General features: G+C 40.2%; 2 protein-coding genes across 4 annotated transcripts; one reads left to right on the forward strand and one right to left on the reverse strand.

Annotated features, from left to right (window-relative positions):
- Positions 1–419: 419 nt before the first annotated feature.
- On the reverse strand, positions 420–6,331 carry LOC122778769 (protein FAM53C-like). Of its 3 annotated transcripts, none has more exons than XM_044040865.1 (5): positions 6,289–6,331; positions 4,126–4,357; positions 3,978–4,038; positions 3,060–3,892; positions 420–2,342 (listed from the first exon to the last, which is right to left on the reverse strand). In XM_044040865.1, exons 2-5 carry the CDS (start codon positions 4,207–4,209, stop codon positions 2,094–2,096), a joined length of 1,227 nt encoding a protein of 408 aa, XP_043896800.1. In that variant the 5' UTR covers positions 4,210–4,357; positions 6,289–6,331; the 3' UTR covers positions 420–2,093. The 3 variants fall into 3 exon arrangements, with proteins under 3 accessions (XP_043896800.1, XP_043896802.1, XP_043896801.1); XM_044040867.1 differs by lacking the exon at positions 6,289–6,331 and adding an exon at positions 5,190–6,282; XM_044040866.1 differs by lacking the exon at positions 6,289–6,331 and having other exon boundaries at positions 4,126–5,182.
- Positions 6,332–7,433: 1,102 nt separating this feature from the next.
- On the forward strand, positions 7,434–13,793 carry phykpl (5-phosphohydroxy-L-lysine phospho-lyase). The gene is made up of 13 exons (XM_044040095.1): positions 7,434–7,638; positions 7,719–7,837; positions 7,930–8,089; positions 8,650–8,724; positions 8,799–8,886; positions 8,985–9,101; positions 9,839–9,921; positions 10,013–10,238; positions 10,551–10,705; positions 12,789–12,878; positions 12,973–13,106; positions 13,267–13,308; positions 13,627–13,793. Exons 1-12 carry the CDS (start codon positions 7,580–7,582, stop codon positions 13,305–13,307), a joined length of 1,347 nt encoding a protein of 448 aa, XP_043896030.1. The 5' UTR covers positions 7,434–7,579; the 3' UTR covers position 13,308; positions 13,627–13,793.
- Positions 13,794–13,915: the final 122 nt, after the last annotated feature.

Genomic DNA, 13,915 nt, shown 5'->3' on the forward strand with positions numbered 1-13,915 from the left:
TACTCCAACAGTATGTGTACAGTACAACCAGGTACTGAAAACAGAGAAAATAGAAAATGGATGGATGAATGAACCACTGCTTAACTTATTTATTGGGTTTTTGTCATCGTTGTTTCCATGTACACAGCAAAAAAAATCCACTGTCATAAACTGTGTCATGTATGTCGTACACTGACCAATAATGTAGATTCTGATTCAAATGTTTATGTTTCCTGGATTATTTGCTCTTCTGTGATTGTAAAGTGAATATGGTTTGTGTACTAAACAAAACCTTTACCATCATTTTTAGGTGTGGGGAAACCATTATTAAAATATTAACATTTTCTGTGCGTATGAATTAATGAAGAAAACAGTTGACAAATAAAATAATGATGAAAATAATAAGTGTTGAATGGAAAATGAGACACATTTTGGGAAAATTATCATTCTCTATTAAAGTTTATTTGTACATAAATTGTGCAACAGGAATATTTCCATCTGAAAACACATGAAAAATCATTTCTGAAAGGCCACCAAATCATCTATGTCACCACCATCTTTGTCACTCATAGAAATGGCTCAACATGTGTACTTACTCAAACCACTGTACATTACATTTCATTGTGCCCTTTTAAGTCCAGCTGCAGCATCAGTTCAGTTATTCAACTGACAATTATAGTGCATGTACTATTTGTTCAAAAATATCTGAATCAGCACAAATGGAGGTTGCAAAAATGTCTGGCTGTGAAAAGACCACAGCCCCAAGAACTCTGTATATTAAGCTTAAGGCATGGTCAGTTTATAGTATCATCAGTAAGACTGCTGTTGTGGTGCATTAATCCAAGCTATTTAAAAGGCTCCAGAGAAAATAATACATTTAAGGGAAGAAGGTTTATTCCTATCTGACAGCCTTCTCTTTGATGATGTAATGAATTCATTAATTATGTGTGTGTGTATGAGTGTGTGTTAGAGAGAATTTAAGAACTGCAGCAAAATCTTGGAATGTATATTGTTCGACCAGAGCATTAATATAGACATATCTGGTGAAATACTGACAGTAAGCAAGCCAACATTGTTGCAGTGGCATCAATGCAAACTTCCCAAGAGTGTATGTGTAGACTCTTATTCATCCAGGTCATAGTACTCCAAATGTCATTGAATCCGTAGCCATTGGACTCGCAGATTTCTTGATGTTTTACTTCTCCTTGAAGAGGCTTCTTCAGTTCTAGAACTAAAGCTTGGATGAGAGTTGAAACATCTCTACAAAACCAGTTTCTGCTGACTCAGGGACATTTGAATTCCCAGAGAATGCGCAGTTTCGTAATTTTACCCGTCTTTCTTTGGCTTTTTCTTTTTTAAAACATCTAGGAAGCAGTTGTGCCAAGATCAAAAAGTGGTAATAGTGAGTCGCCACGGCAGTCATTGTGGCACTGTCTGATTGCAGAACACACAAATCATGCACCATATTCATTTATATGGTTCTATATTGGACAGTATCTTTATGCTTGCCGTGCCTGCATACCATTTTGAATTATGCATTGTAATATTTGGTTCAACACTTCAAAAGACCAAATTCAAAGAACCACACACTTATGTAGACTAATTACCCATAAGTATCTGATGGACACTGACAAATGCACACCTTAATTCCATTTAGTCTGACTTAAGTGTGTATTTCATGTGCCACATGTGAGCAAATAATATTGCAAATTACTGCAATATGTGATGATATTTGATAAGGATCTGCAACATATCAAGGCATACCAACAATTAACACTAATTAAGACTTATCAATATAAAATATTAGCCAAAAAAACCGCACATGAAAACTTGCTTATTCGTTCATGCACATTTCCCTATGGAGTGTTGAATTGGCAGGCACTGACATTTCATGAAATGTTGATCAGAGAACTAGTGCTCAAGGGTTACAATCATCACCTTGTAGTTTTATATTAGATAACCCAAAATGTTTGGTTCTTCATTACAACCTGTGAAGGTAAGCCATTGGTGGGCAAAAGGTTCCCAAGGATTCTGCCTGAAGAGCACACAAAGCCTACTAGTGTGCTTTACATGGTTATGGATTCTCTAATCACATGGAGAGCACCAACAAGTCGTCAGTTTTCTTCTATGAGGGTTAAGTCCAGTTCTGTGCAGTCTCTTTCAAAAACAATCTTCTGTCCTCCATCTATCACAGTTCTTTTTCTTTCGTCTTCCTCATCCTCTTCTTCACTTTCACTTAGTGGTCCAATGCTGCCTCGTCCCAGGAAGTCAGCAGGGGAGAAGGCTGAGCATTGCTCTGCCTGGGACGACACTGGAACTATGCAGCCACCTGTGCCACATGCTAGGCTCTCACAATTACCAATCTAGAGTGAAGAAATAAGCTTCATTAGTACTGTGTGACAATTCTGCACTTAAACATCTTTGTAAAACAGAGCCCAGTCTCTTTCTCAACTTAATTAATTAAGTGTCCTACATCTCAATAAAAGCAGTGCAGCGACAACATCACTGGAAGTCATCATGGATGATTGTGTCCGTGTCTTTGGTCAAGTATGGATTGAGAGTTAATGACCTGAACAACAAGAGAAGGACCAGCTGTATCACTGGAGCTGAGAAACTTATTGCAAATTAGTAATATGTTTGAATGAGTCAGCAAGTCTCAAGAGAACCAACATAGTGACATTTGAACACAAAATGAGTGAGGAGTAAAATGTGAAAGATATAAGAATTTAGCCTGAACAACATTTGTTAATGCGGATGCAGTTTGTCAGTTAGTTGTAGTTAGTTAATTTGTTTTGATTAAGCAGCTAACAATAATAATAATAATAATAATAATAATAATAATAATAATGGATCCAATCAACAGGGAAGTGGTTGTGTTTTGTTTTTGCCGATTGGTAGAAATGTCCTGCCCTGCACCAAAAAAAGAGCCCAGACACCTAAACTTGAAAGCACTGATCTGAGCAAGATGAGGATATGGACATGGGTCACTTTACACTTGTGATCTGAAATAAGGAGCGATGACTGGGGAACCAAGGTGAACTGTGCTGTGCTAGAAGACTTAAAGTGGTTTTCTTTCTCACCTGTGTCATTTTGCTGAAGTCCAGGCCTGGTCTAGTATAGGGAAGAACATCTGCATCATGGCGCCTCTTCAATCGAGGTTTGCGCATGTCACAGGGCTGAGAGTGGCATCGCGGCAGCGGTGGATGAATGTCACGCCTGGAAGAAGTTGGTGTACTACAGGCTGAAGTAGGCGATTGAGACAGGGCTGGGTGCTCCATGCCAGAACAGCTATATGTCACAGCTGAAGCAAGGGAGGGCCGAAGCGGCAGGAGCACAACAGGGGTGTCCTGAATGTGCACTGGAGAGAGTGAGAAGCGACGTTGGAGCACAGAATGAGAAATCAGGGGGGCTGGTGAAGAGGAGCAGGAGGAAGGAGTAGCAAAGGAAGCAGAGCAAGCTCCTTTCAGTGTATCACAGGGGTCCCATGGGAAGCTCCATGGAAGTGGAGAGTCAGAGGAGAGCGCTAAGCTAAAAAAGGTTGGGCTAGAAGATGAGTGAAGAGAGGAAGAGGTGAAAGAGGAATTGGGACCACAAAGTGGCAAAGAGCTGGCAGCAGAGCCTGAACTAGATGCTCCTCCACTTTGGCAGCCACGTTTGACTGGGGTCCAAACCTTGGATGCACTAGGATGCCAGGCAGAGCGGCATTGAAACAGGTCCTCTGGAACAGAAAGGGACCGACAGTGGCGTTTGGGAGGTGGTGGTGGAGGTGAGCTTTGGAGAGCCTCATCTGTGAAGGAAACTTTCATGCTCTGGAGATGTACTCCAGAGTGGGAAGTAGGCCTAAGGGAACCATGTCCACAGGATTCAGCTGGATGTTGTCCTTTCAATGATGAGTAGGTGGCTAAGCTAGTCTCTGAAAGAGTCAAAAGACTGATATGAGGCATATTTCCCCCACCAACAGGTTAAAAAAGCTGCACTAAATTATCAAATAAACTTGCCTCGTCTTGATCTACCAGCACTCCAGGAAAGAGTGGGACTGGAGCCCACTGCTGGTAATGACTAAAACAGAAGCAAAAAAAAAAAAAGTAAATAGCAATGAGAATATTTTGAAAAAAAGGAACAAGATTTCATTTCTATAAAACGTACCGCTTTCACGCTGAATGAGAAAGCCTTGTGATAAGGCTCCTCCAGACTCTGCTTACGAAGCTGCTCTGTGAGAAGCGTCACCATAATTGTAGCTACAATCCAGGGATGAACATGAATGATGTGGAGGCTTAATCAGGACAGTGGAAATCCTGGCATGGTTTTGTGGTGTCCCCTCCACACCTCAACCAGCCAGACTGACCATATGCTCTCTATGGCAACATCTTGAGGGCACCTAGTGGGACACATTAGAGACATGCACATTGCACAAAAGCATATAACAAGTTAATAGACACATCCATCAAGCCTTGAAGAACAGTATTAAAGTTGGTATTAGGATTTTCCTTCCGCGTTACACAACTGTTGTGTGGGGAAAACCCACAGCAAGAGATATGAGGTGGCAAGATTATATGTTCTAAATACATGTATGAGATCCAGGCTGTGACTTCAATGCAACAACAGTCACATACAAAAAAGGCAGTGGCAGAAGTTCATGTTCACAAAAGGCAGAAAGAACACATGGATTTGAGGAGACCCAGAACAAAGAAACACTTCACATTCCATCATGCTCAGCGAACGTGATCACTTTTTTAATTTTTTAAAAAAAGAAGCTAAATATGGCGAAAGTGAAAACCTTTGGGGCAATACAATGGCAATCAAAGTCAGTTGGGTCCAATAAAAACAAATGACCAGAGTTGTGTACTGTGGAGAGAATGGAGGGGGAGGGATAGACAAAAAGGGAATGGATGGGGGAAGTGTGTGAAAAATGAATGGGAAAAGAGGCTGGAAGCATGCCATCGTATCTTTGCAAGGGGGACAAAAGAACAGTGAACAGGTCTCCATGGCTTGGGTTACCAAGGCAAAGTCAAAATGGGGTGGTGAGACCAGAGAGTAAGACCATAAGACAGTCTGTGTATCAGTTTTATTCAAACAAATAACTAGTGTATCAAAATAGCTCCGATTTTGCTTTAGCTCTAGACCAACATACACTGGCCCATAAAAGAAATCCTAGCACATCACTGCATAGTGTACATGTAATAATGAAACAGAAAGTGAGAAATCAATACCTGCTCTTTAAACTTTAAGTCCTTTCAGTGACCCTTTAGACTGCAGAGCACCAACAATAGTAATACATTCAATGCTGCCATCGCTCAAGTCAATAATGTATTAGTTGCTACTTCAAACTTATGTTTGCCATCTCCACAATATTAAAAACACCTTGTACACTGAAGATAATTTGCTTTAGCACTTGTTGCTGGTAGTGAGATGTGGCTCCCAGGGCCTTCCTGCTTGTGCTACACTGTTAGCCTCATTCCACATGCCAGAGGACAAACGACTTCACCAGGACAGAGGCTGAACTTCGTCATGTGGCAGCAGCAGCACAAACTGACAATGAAAGCACATCCGACTCCATATGCTCAACACAGCCGAGCTTTTTAACGTGCAACTAATGAAAAACTTGATCACTTTTCAGTTTGAGCCAAACTTTACTCTAGGCTAATTATTCAATAATACACATGCGGTATTTACCATGTCGAACGCACCTAGCACAAGACACCACTGATTGAGACCATGAAGGCTAACATGGCTGTGAGGATTCTCAGTCTTCCTTCCAGCTCATAAGCAGGTTGTCAACCGCCAATAAACCCAATCAAAAGAAGAAGATCCTCAGTAATGACGGAAGATGACATAATCTAACCGTGTGTGTCTGATTTAAGGTTACTTTCCGTCCACACTGGTATACAAATCAATCTTCTAGTATTAGCAAATAAAAATACAACTTGACAGTATCTCCGACATTAGCACGTGAAATAACACGTAAAATAACTGTTTGACACTGCGAAGGAAAGACAAACAAACACGAAGCTTCGTTAAATTAAGATGATGAGGATAGTTTAGCGCAGGTTAGCTCGGCGACACCATGCAGCCCGCGGTGCACCGAGTTATTAGCCGGCTCTGTTAGCCAGCTGACAGGGTAACAGTTACTCTGCCTGTTTGCTATCGATATGTCACTGAAGCAAGTTATAGCCACGACTCTTCAGACTTCGTTACGAGAAAGGTTAATAAGCAGGATCGATTATGTACACATCTGAAATAGCGGAAGTTTTAGCTTAGCTACGCAGCCTCTTCGCACGCTAGCATGCTACAGCTGTCCTGATGTATTACCTGTGTTCAGCGGTTCCTTAGCAACCGAAGCTGCACTCGGCGGACCGGATAAAGCTCAGTTAGCCAACAATATATAGCCCATGGAAGATACCACTGCAGAGGGTGTTTTGATCCTATGTCTAAAAAAAAATAAACGAGTCGACAGCCAATAACACGCAAAACCACATCATCTTCAAATAAACAATTTATGTTTATGTTTCCCGGTTAAAAATGATTTTTTTAGAAGAGTGTTTTTATATTAGTTTGCACTACTTTGTACTATTTAGAGCCCCGCGATTAGACCTTTCTAAATAAAGCGACAGCGTCTAATCAACCCTGATTTTAAAAAAACAAAAAAACTGTTATCGCTCTGTTTTCCCCGCTGTGTAGTAGTTTGTAGTAATGTGTGCTACTGTGTGTTACTGTGTGTTACGGTCATCATCTATCTTAACTATAACCCAAACCCACCATTGACGCACGCGTGGCTGATGTAAGGACGAGACAAAAACTATTCATGGATTGTGGAATTGTTTTTAACTTGACTGAACCTTTAGTTTTCTCTGCTGCACTTGACAAAAAGAGCTACATGTGTGTACATACTACACATGTGTGTAATTCGCAGAAGATGAACTTAAGAAAAGGGCAAATCTTCTCATATGTTTGTCTCAACTGAATGCATTACACCTCCACACTGACACTGAGGGGGGAGCTAAAGGGAAGATAATGGTCTTCTTTCATCAGCCGACTCTTAGAATTGGAGTGCGCCCGTATTGTTGCAATTATGGTAAATGTACTGAAGCGACAAGATATACGGAGTTACCACCATCCGGTTTTCAAAATACAACGTCAACACCAAGTGAGGGATCAGGACATCGGCAAATAGAATTGATCACATTTTTTTAATTCTTAGAATTCCTGTACCTTGTACTATATATCTGTTTTTCCCCATGGTTTATTTTGTCAGTTTTTCTATTTAGAATAAATATTCCGATGAATGGTGAACATGTGAAAGTTGAGCTACTGTTAAAACAGTCACCTGTTATTTCTGTCAAGGACCACTCTGATACATACATGCATTGATTCGATATTCATTCATTACTGATGTTAATCGTTTTGTGTGAAGCGTGTGTGATCATCGTGCCCCATCTGCCGAGCTGTGGACTTGCGGTTACCGTAAACATCTGTTCAAGTGCGCGCTGGTAATACCGGAACAGTCCCTTCACCGCGTAAACGCTGTGAACTTCTTCTTTAATGTTTACTTCTTAGTCTCACGTTACCGTTTTTTTTAACGCACAGACACACTACGTGAGTTATGGCTCTCCAACAACTCAAGAAAGAAGACACTCTCGCCATGAGGACGAGATTAATCGGGTATGTTGAGATCAATCTGCTGTTTTCATTTTCATTCAGTGTTGACAGACACTGACTTGTGTCAATATCTTCGATCTCAGACAGTCGTGCAGACTCTTTTATTCGGGCGATCCAGTGAAAATAATCAAAGCAAGAGGACAATATCTGTTCGACGAAAATGGGAGGCGCTATTTGGACTGCATCAGTAACGTTCAACACGGTAAAGCCTTTAGTGCTTAGTCACTTCTTCATTGCCCTTTGATCAATAATGAATGTTATGTTATATAACATACAGTATGTTTTCTATGATAGTTGGCCATTGTCACCCCACAATTACAAAAGCTGCAGCAGCACAAATGGATCTCCTGAACGTGAATTCAAGATTCCTGCACGACAACATAGTTGTGTATGCAGAGCGCCTGGCTGCCACTCTGCCAGAGAAGCTGTGTGTCTTCTACTTTGTTAACTCTGGGTAAATAGAGCTTCTACATATTGTGCATACATACACTCACAGTCCAGTCCTGGCACCAGTTAGGATTAACTGAAGTAAAACTTGAAGTAAATCTGAATTGACCAAGTTAATTCGAGCACATGCCACCTTCAAAAGAACATATTGTAGAAACAGAACTAAAGAAACAGCTGTTTGTGACTCTCATTTGTCATTTATCTTCTCCACTCAGTTTAAAAAAATATATACTGTATATATGTCACACACATAATTACTAGAACACACTACAACAAAATTGAGTGTTATGTGCCATACGTTTCCTAAGGTAGCAATAAATACTGTAGTACTAAACTAAACTACTGTTTCTACTACTTCTTAGTTATTGTGGTTTTCAATTAATGACACCAAATCCCACAATATCACACCACAATATTGTACCAGAACTCTGTTTCGGCCTGGTCCTATAGTCACACAAATCATGTCCAATAAATAAGTTTGTTGTTCTCAGTAGTTGTCTATAGATCACACGCCGCATGGTTTACTGAATTAACCTCCCACTGATTTCACATCTGCACGTCTGACAGATCAGAGGCCAATGACCTTGCCCTACGCTTGGCACAGCAGTACACGCAACATGAGGACGTCATAGTGCTTGACCAGTGAGTATAGTGCATGTACTACCTCTGCCAATACACTTGCTTATAAATTACAATAAACTCTCCTTCTACACTAGTGCATACCACGGGCATCTAACGTCCCTCATCGACATTAGTCCTTACAAGTTCCGGAAACTAAAAGGACAGAAAGAATGGGTTCATGTGGTGTGTAAATCTATATGGTCACAATTACACAAACTGCTGACCAACAGTGTTTGTCTGAAAGAGTGTTTTTTTTGTTTGTTTTTGTTTTATTTTCCTAGGCGCCCTTACCAGACACCTACAGAGGCATATACAGAGAGAATCACCCCAACCCAGGCCAAGCATACGCTGATACAGTTAAAGACATGATAGACGAGGTGCACAGGAAGGGCCGTAAGGTAAACTTTAACCTTTTATTATCCATTCATTGTTCCGTCATGGAACAACAACGGTTGTTAAGGGTATTATTTTTTTGTGCTTGTTGTACACTGATCTTCGTCATTAAAGACTATTAATCCATGGCATTTAACACATGCAAAGTTGGACTCTCATTGTTTTTGTTTGTTTCTTTTTTTTTTTACATGTTTTATGTTTTCATGCTTTCTATTTGTACTGATTTTATTTTGTTATCTGACGTCGGTTGTGTTCATTTTAAAAATGTGCTCTATAAATACATTTGAGTTGCACTGATTTAATCGACAACTATTTGGATAATTGATTAATTGCTTTGAAACTTTTTCATGATTAAAACGAGATTTTTGGTTGTTAAAGCTTCTTAAATGTGAGTATTTTATTCATTACCTTGCTCTGAATAACAAAGAAATTATTAAAAGTTAATCATTTTGGTTTGTGGACAAATTAAGACATTTGAGAACATCATCATTTCCAGGTTTGACAAATACAGCTCAACATTTTTTAAGGTTTTATGACATTTTAAGGACCAAACAATTAATCGATGAATCGAGAAAATAATCGTTTGTTGCAGCTCTATTTTCCACAATGCCAGCTTTCTCTATTCTAATCTATTCTATCCATAACATCTACTGCACCACTATGCTAATACATTTAGAATATTTAAAAATAAATGACTGACATATATATTTACGCTACTAATTGGCTACCTTTTACCCCACAGATCTGTGCATTCTTTGCAGAGTCATTGCCAAGTGTCGGAGGTCAAATCATCTTCCCTCAAGGATATTCAGCTAAAGTTGCAGAGTGAGAAATGATTTACTTGTAGGATCTGATCGGGCTCAGCCACATGTGCAGTATAAGCTAACATGGTGCGTCTTCCTCATACGCTCCACAGATACGTGCGCTCAGCCGGTGGAGTGTTTGTGGCAGACGAAGTGCAGACAGGTTTTGGACGTGTGGGCACTCACTTCTGGGCTTTCCAGCTGCAGGGTGATGGTTTCTGTCCTGACATTGTGACGCTGGGCAAGCCCATGGGCAACGGGCATCCTTTGGCATGTGTGGCAACCACTGCGGCGATAGCTGGGGCTTTCACGGCCAATGGAGTGGAGTACTTCAATACAGTAACTATACAGTAACTTCAGTAAAATACCAGTAAACGCTCCTTAAAGCCGGTATATTCATCTTTTAAAAGTTGCATAGTAACAACCTAGTTATTTTTATTTTCAAATTGTTTCGTGAAATGTAAATGTTTTCCTTAATTTCCACGGCAATGGGCTTGACTTGACTAAATTGAGATTGAACTATTCAGCAAAAAGCAACATCAATAAAGGCACCGCACAGCATGAAACAATAATAAACAGATTGCTCTGATCTTAAATTAAAATACAAATTGTGTTTTTCAGTGACAGTGTTTTCTGTCTAATTTCATGCAGTTTGGAGGGAATCCGGTGTCATGTGCAATTGGCCTGGCAGTCCTCGATGTGATTGAAGAAGAGGACCTAAGAGGAAATGCCACAAGAGTGGGAGCACACCTCAAGGATTTGCTCACAGAGCTGCAAACAAGACATACAGTAATTGGCGATGTCAGGTGAGGATGTTGCTATTCTTGTTTTTGTAAATAAAAGTTGGTTAATTTAGAGGATTTTTTTTTTTGTTTTTTTACCTAATATGTCCAATTCCACCATTTCACACTTTGGACATTAGTCTAATTTCCTATAGTTCCATGAAATATGTACTCAGGGAGATGACCAGTGCAAATCCACTTTTAGAGTGACTCTAGTTCCTGCAGTCATTCTCCACTATCATCACAAAACAGACAAATAAGCAAAGGTGTTAAGACTGTGAAGGAATTCACATCCCATATCCATTGTGAATTCTCCCATTTTTGGGCATCACCATCATTGACATCACTGCTACACATAAGAATTGTGGGTACGAGAGTACTTGTGCAAGACATCATGACAGAGTGTGTAGCTTATGTAAATGACTTGCCAAAAGCACATTGTAAGAATGCGAAGGACAAAGCCAGAGCTTGCTCAAAATCTCCTGCGATCGTTGCCACTTCTTTATGTGCTCTGGAAAATATGTGACTGGTAGCTCATTACTGAGTTTATTAATTTTTTAAGAAACCTATGAAACACATTTTTAGTGTTATTCATTAGCTCTAGCACAGACAATACATGTATACCTAAACATCCGCTAATGGTGATGGTTGGCATTAATAGTTAAACCAAACCAAGACTAGTACATAGTGTCCAGCTGCCACCTGAATTTCCAGCAAACAATATGGCCTTGCAAACTTTTGTGCAGCTTTCCTTTTAGCCTATATTTACTACTGTAACTATAATGACCTTTAGCCATTTAATCGTCCTCAATCCACAGCATGAAAATACAGAGCACAGTGCATATGCCAAACTACTATGTTACACTCACAATGGTGCCACCAAAGTGAAACACAGACCTAAAATGCCAACTACAATGTTTCGTTATATAACATTTAAAGGGCAATGAATGATACTGAAATAGTAATGGTGGAGTTAAGTCATACATTATTGGCCACAGAGTAGTAGCAGTCTTTGGCTCCACATGTGAATCATTTAAGGTCATAACCTTGCTGCAGAAGTATTCCCTTTGAAATGTATAATATACCTAACAGCCCAATAAGCATCACAAATTATAATTAGAGTAACTGCACTTAGACTTAAAGCTGATCACAGTACGACAAAACAGCAACAGGTCACTGGCTGAAGGGGCTGGTACCACAAGAACCCACAGTTAACAGCCTAAGTCTATGCTGTTGACTTAACTGCAAGAGTGAATAGCGTCGGACTGACAGCTCTTCACCTACTGTTCATTTTGTGGCATCATTTGAAGTGGGATAATATTATTGTATTGGCTGCGCTATTGTTTTCTCATTCTAGGTTGCACAGGGCCATTGGAGCATTAAGATTTACTAAGGAAGCTGCAAATATCTCTGTATGAAACTTGATCGTGAGCCCCTCTCCCCTCGCATACAAACAAAGTGGATTTACTTTAAAATGTCCACGTTCTGAGGACCAGACCTGGAAGAGACGATTCATCACTTAGTCCCTGGCCTAGTCAAATGATTTATCAAAGTGTCATGTGAGGGAAAGGCCCCAAGCCAAGCCACAAAAAAAGGCTCAAAAATTGAATTAAAAAAGCAGCAATCTAAGGATACACAATGTTGTCCATAAGCTATTTCTTCCTGATCTTCACTGTGCACTTGTGGTCAACCGTCAGGCCAGTCTGAGGTTACTTGAGCATTTCTTTCTACTAAACACTGCCTCGGCCGCGTGTCACTGACCCCAAAAGTGGCATGACATTTCACACTCTATGGGTAAATATCCAGTTATTGGTCATCAGCTTTACTACAGGCCATCTCCTTTTAACAGTTAAGGATGGCACACTCATCCCAGATCCATAATGCAGCAGTTACTTGGTAGCCATTTGCTAGATCTATGCTTTAATACAACCCACATTCAACCTCACCGTGCATGACTGTCAGAATCATTTTCATATCCAATTGAGGATTAGAAACAGATAGTATTTTCTCCCACTCATTATTGGGACCGAGTGTTGACATTCCATGCGTATTATACCACCCAACTATGCCGTGAACGATTGATAGTGACCGTTCTGTTTTGTGACAGAGGTGTGGGGCTGTTTGTGGGGCTTGAGCTGGTCACAGACCGAGAGCAGAGGACCCCCGACACAGAAACGGCAGCAATGGTGGTTAAAAGGTGTGGAATTACTATTCAATACAATAACCGTTGCACTGCCAGGAAAATAATTGTGCCGCATCTCTTAAGTGACTGTCTCCACCATGTGATGTAGGTTGAAAGAGGACCATCGAATCTGTGTCAGTACAGACGGCCCATGGGAAAGTGTCGTCAAGTTTAAACCTCCCATGTGCTTCAGTATGGACGACGCAGAACTGGTAGTGCAATGCATCGACCGCATCCTCACAGGTCACTTACACAAACGCAACCTTCACATGACACCTGCTTACCAGAGAATCGTATGACTTTTTCTCCTGAACACACTTGAGTAAAAGTTTGAAATAAAACATGCCCATGAGGACATTTACACATGTGCAGAATAACTCACAGGATTCATTTGTTCTTTCAGACATCTCAGCCATTGATCTCAAAGTTGAAAAGGAAGACTAAGGTTTGTCAAACCTGTAGAAAAACTTTTAATTGCATCAGACATTGTCAGATGGTCACATTCATAAAGTTCAGAGGTAGAGATATGAATGTTTTAAACTTGGAATTCCAGTACAAGTTCAGTCATTTCACTTGGCAGAACATGTTGATCCCTTGCACTTAACACTGACCAATGTAGGGACTTGACTTTACTATAAGCATCTTCTCACAGCAAGTTCTAATGTTAGTGGGAATATAAAAATGGTGATACCAGGTGGTCAATAAGTTAAGAACCTGCTTTAAAATTTGGATCTGTACTACCCTAATTTTCTTCTCCCCCCAGGTCTTCAGTTCCAGTTTATGGTACGGGCTGATAAACCTAGAAATGAAGTCCAGTGAAACTAGCTGAGGCACATCATTACCATTGGGGAGATAAGACGCTAATGGGACACAAAAACTCAAGAAATATTCCAAATCAAGACTAATAAATGCTTAACAGCAAATTCTTCACTCTTTGATTCTTGTTTGTTCTTTTACCTACAGTTTAAAATACTGATCAGCAACATGTTCTCAATACACAGATGGTTGAGATAAGCACTTACCAGACCACTATATTTAACTCCTGGACACAT

The sequence above is a fragment of the Solea senegalensis genome, linkage group LG12 (assembly GCF_019176455.1).
Source record: "Solea senegalensis isolate Sse05_10M linkage group LG12, IFAPA_SoseM_1, whole genome shotgun sequence".
Taxonomy (NCBI): Eukaryota; Metazoa; Chordata; class Actinopteri; order Pleuronectiformes; family Soleidae; genus Solea; species Solea senegalensis.

Excerpts from the sequence above, each read along its gene's own strand:
- LOC122778769 (XM_044040865.1), bottom strand. The coding sequence starts at position 4,209 with ATGGTGACGCTTCTCACAGAGCAGCTTCGTAAGCAGAGTCTGGAGGAG. Across the intron at positions 4,039-4,125 it reads TCTCATTCAGCGTGAAAGCG|TCATTACCAGCAGTGGGCTC; the intron begins GTACGTTTTATA and ends CTTCTGTTTTAG. Across the intron at positions 3,893-3,977 it reads TGCTGGTAGATCAAGACGAG|AGACTAGCTTAGCCACCTAC; the intron begins GCAAGTTTATTT and ends TGACTCTTTCAG.
- phykpl (XM_044040095.1), top strand. The coding sequence starts at position 7,580 with ATGGCTCTCCAACAACTCAAGAAAGAAGACACTCTCGCCATGAGGACG. Across the intron at positions 7,838-7,929 it reads CATCAGTAACGTTCAACACG|TTGGCCATTGTCACCCCACA; the intron begins GTAAAGCCTTTA and ends TTTCTATGATAG. Across the intron at positions 12,879-12,972 it reads GCAGCAATGGTGGTTAAAAG|GTTGAAAGAGGACCATCGAA; the intron begins GTGTGGAATTAC and ends CATGTGATGTAG.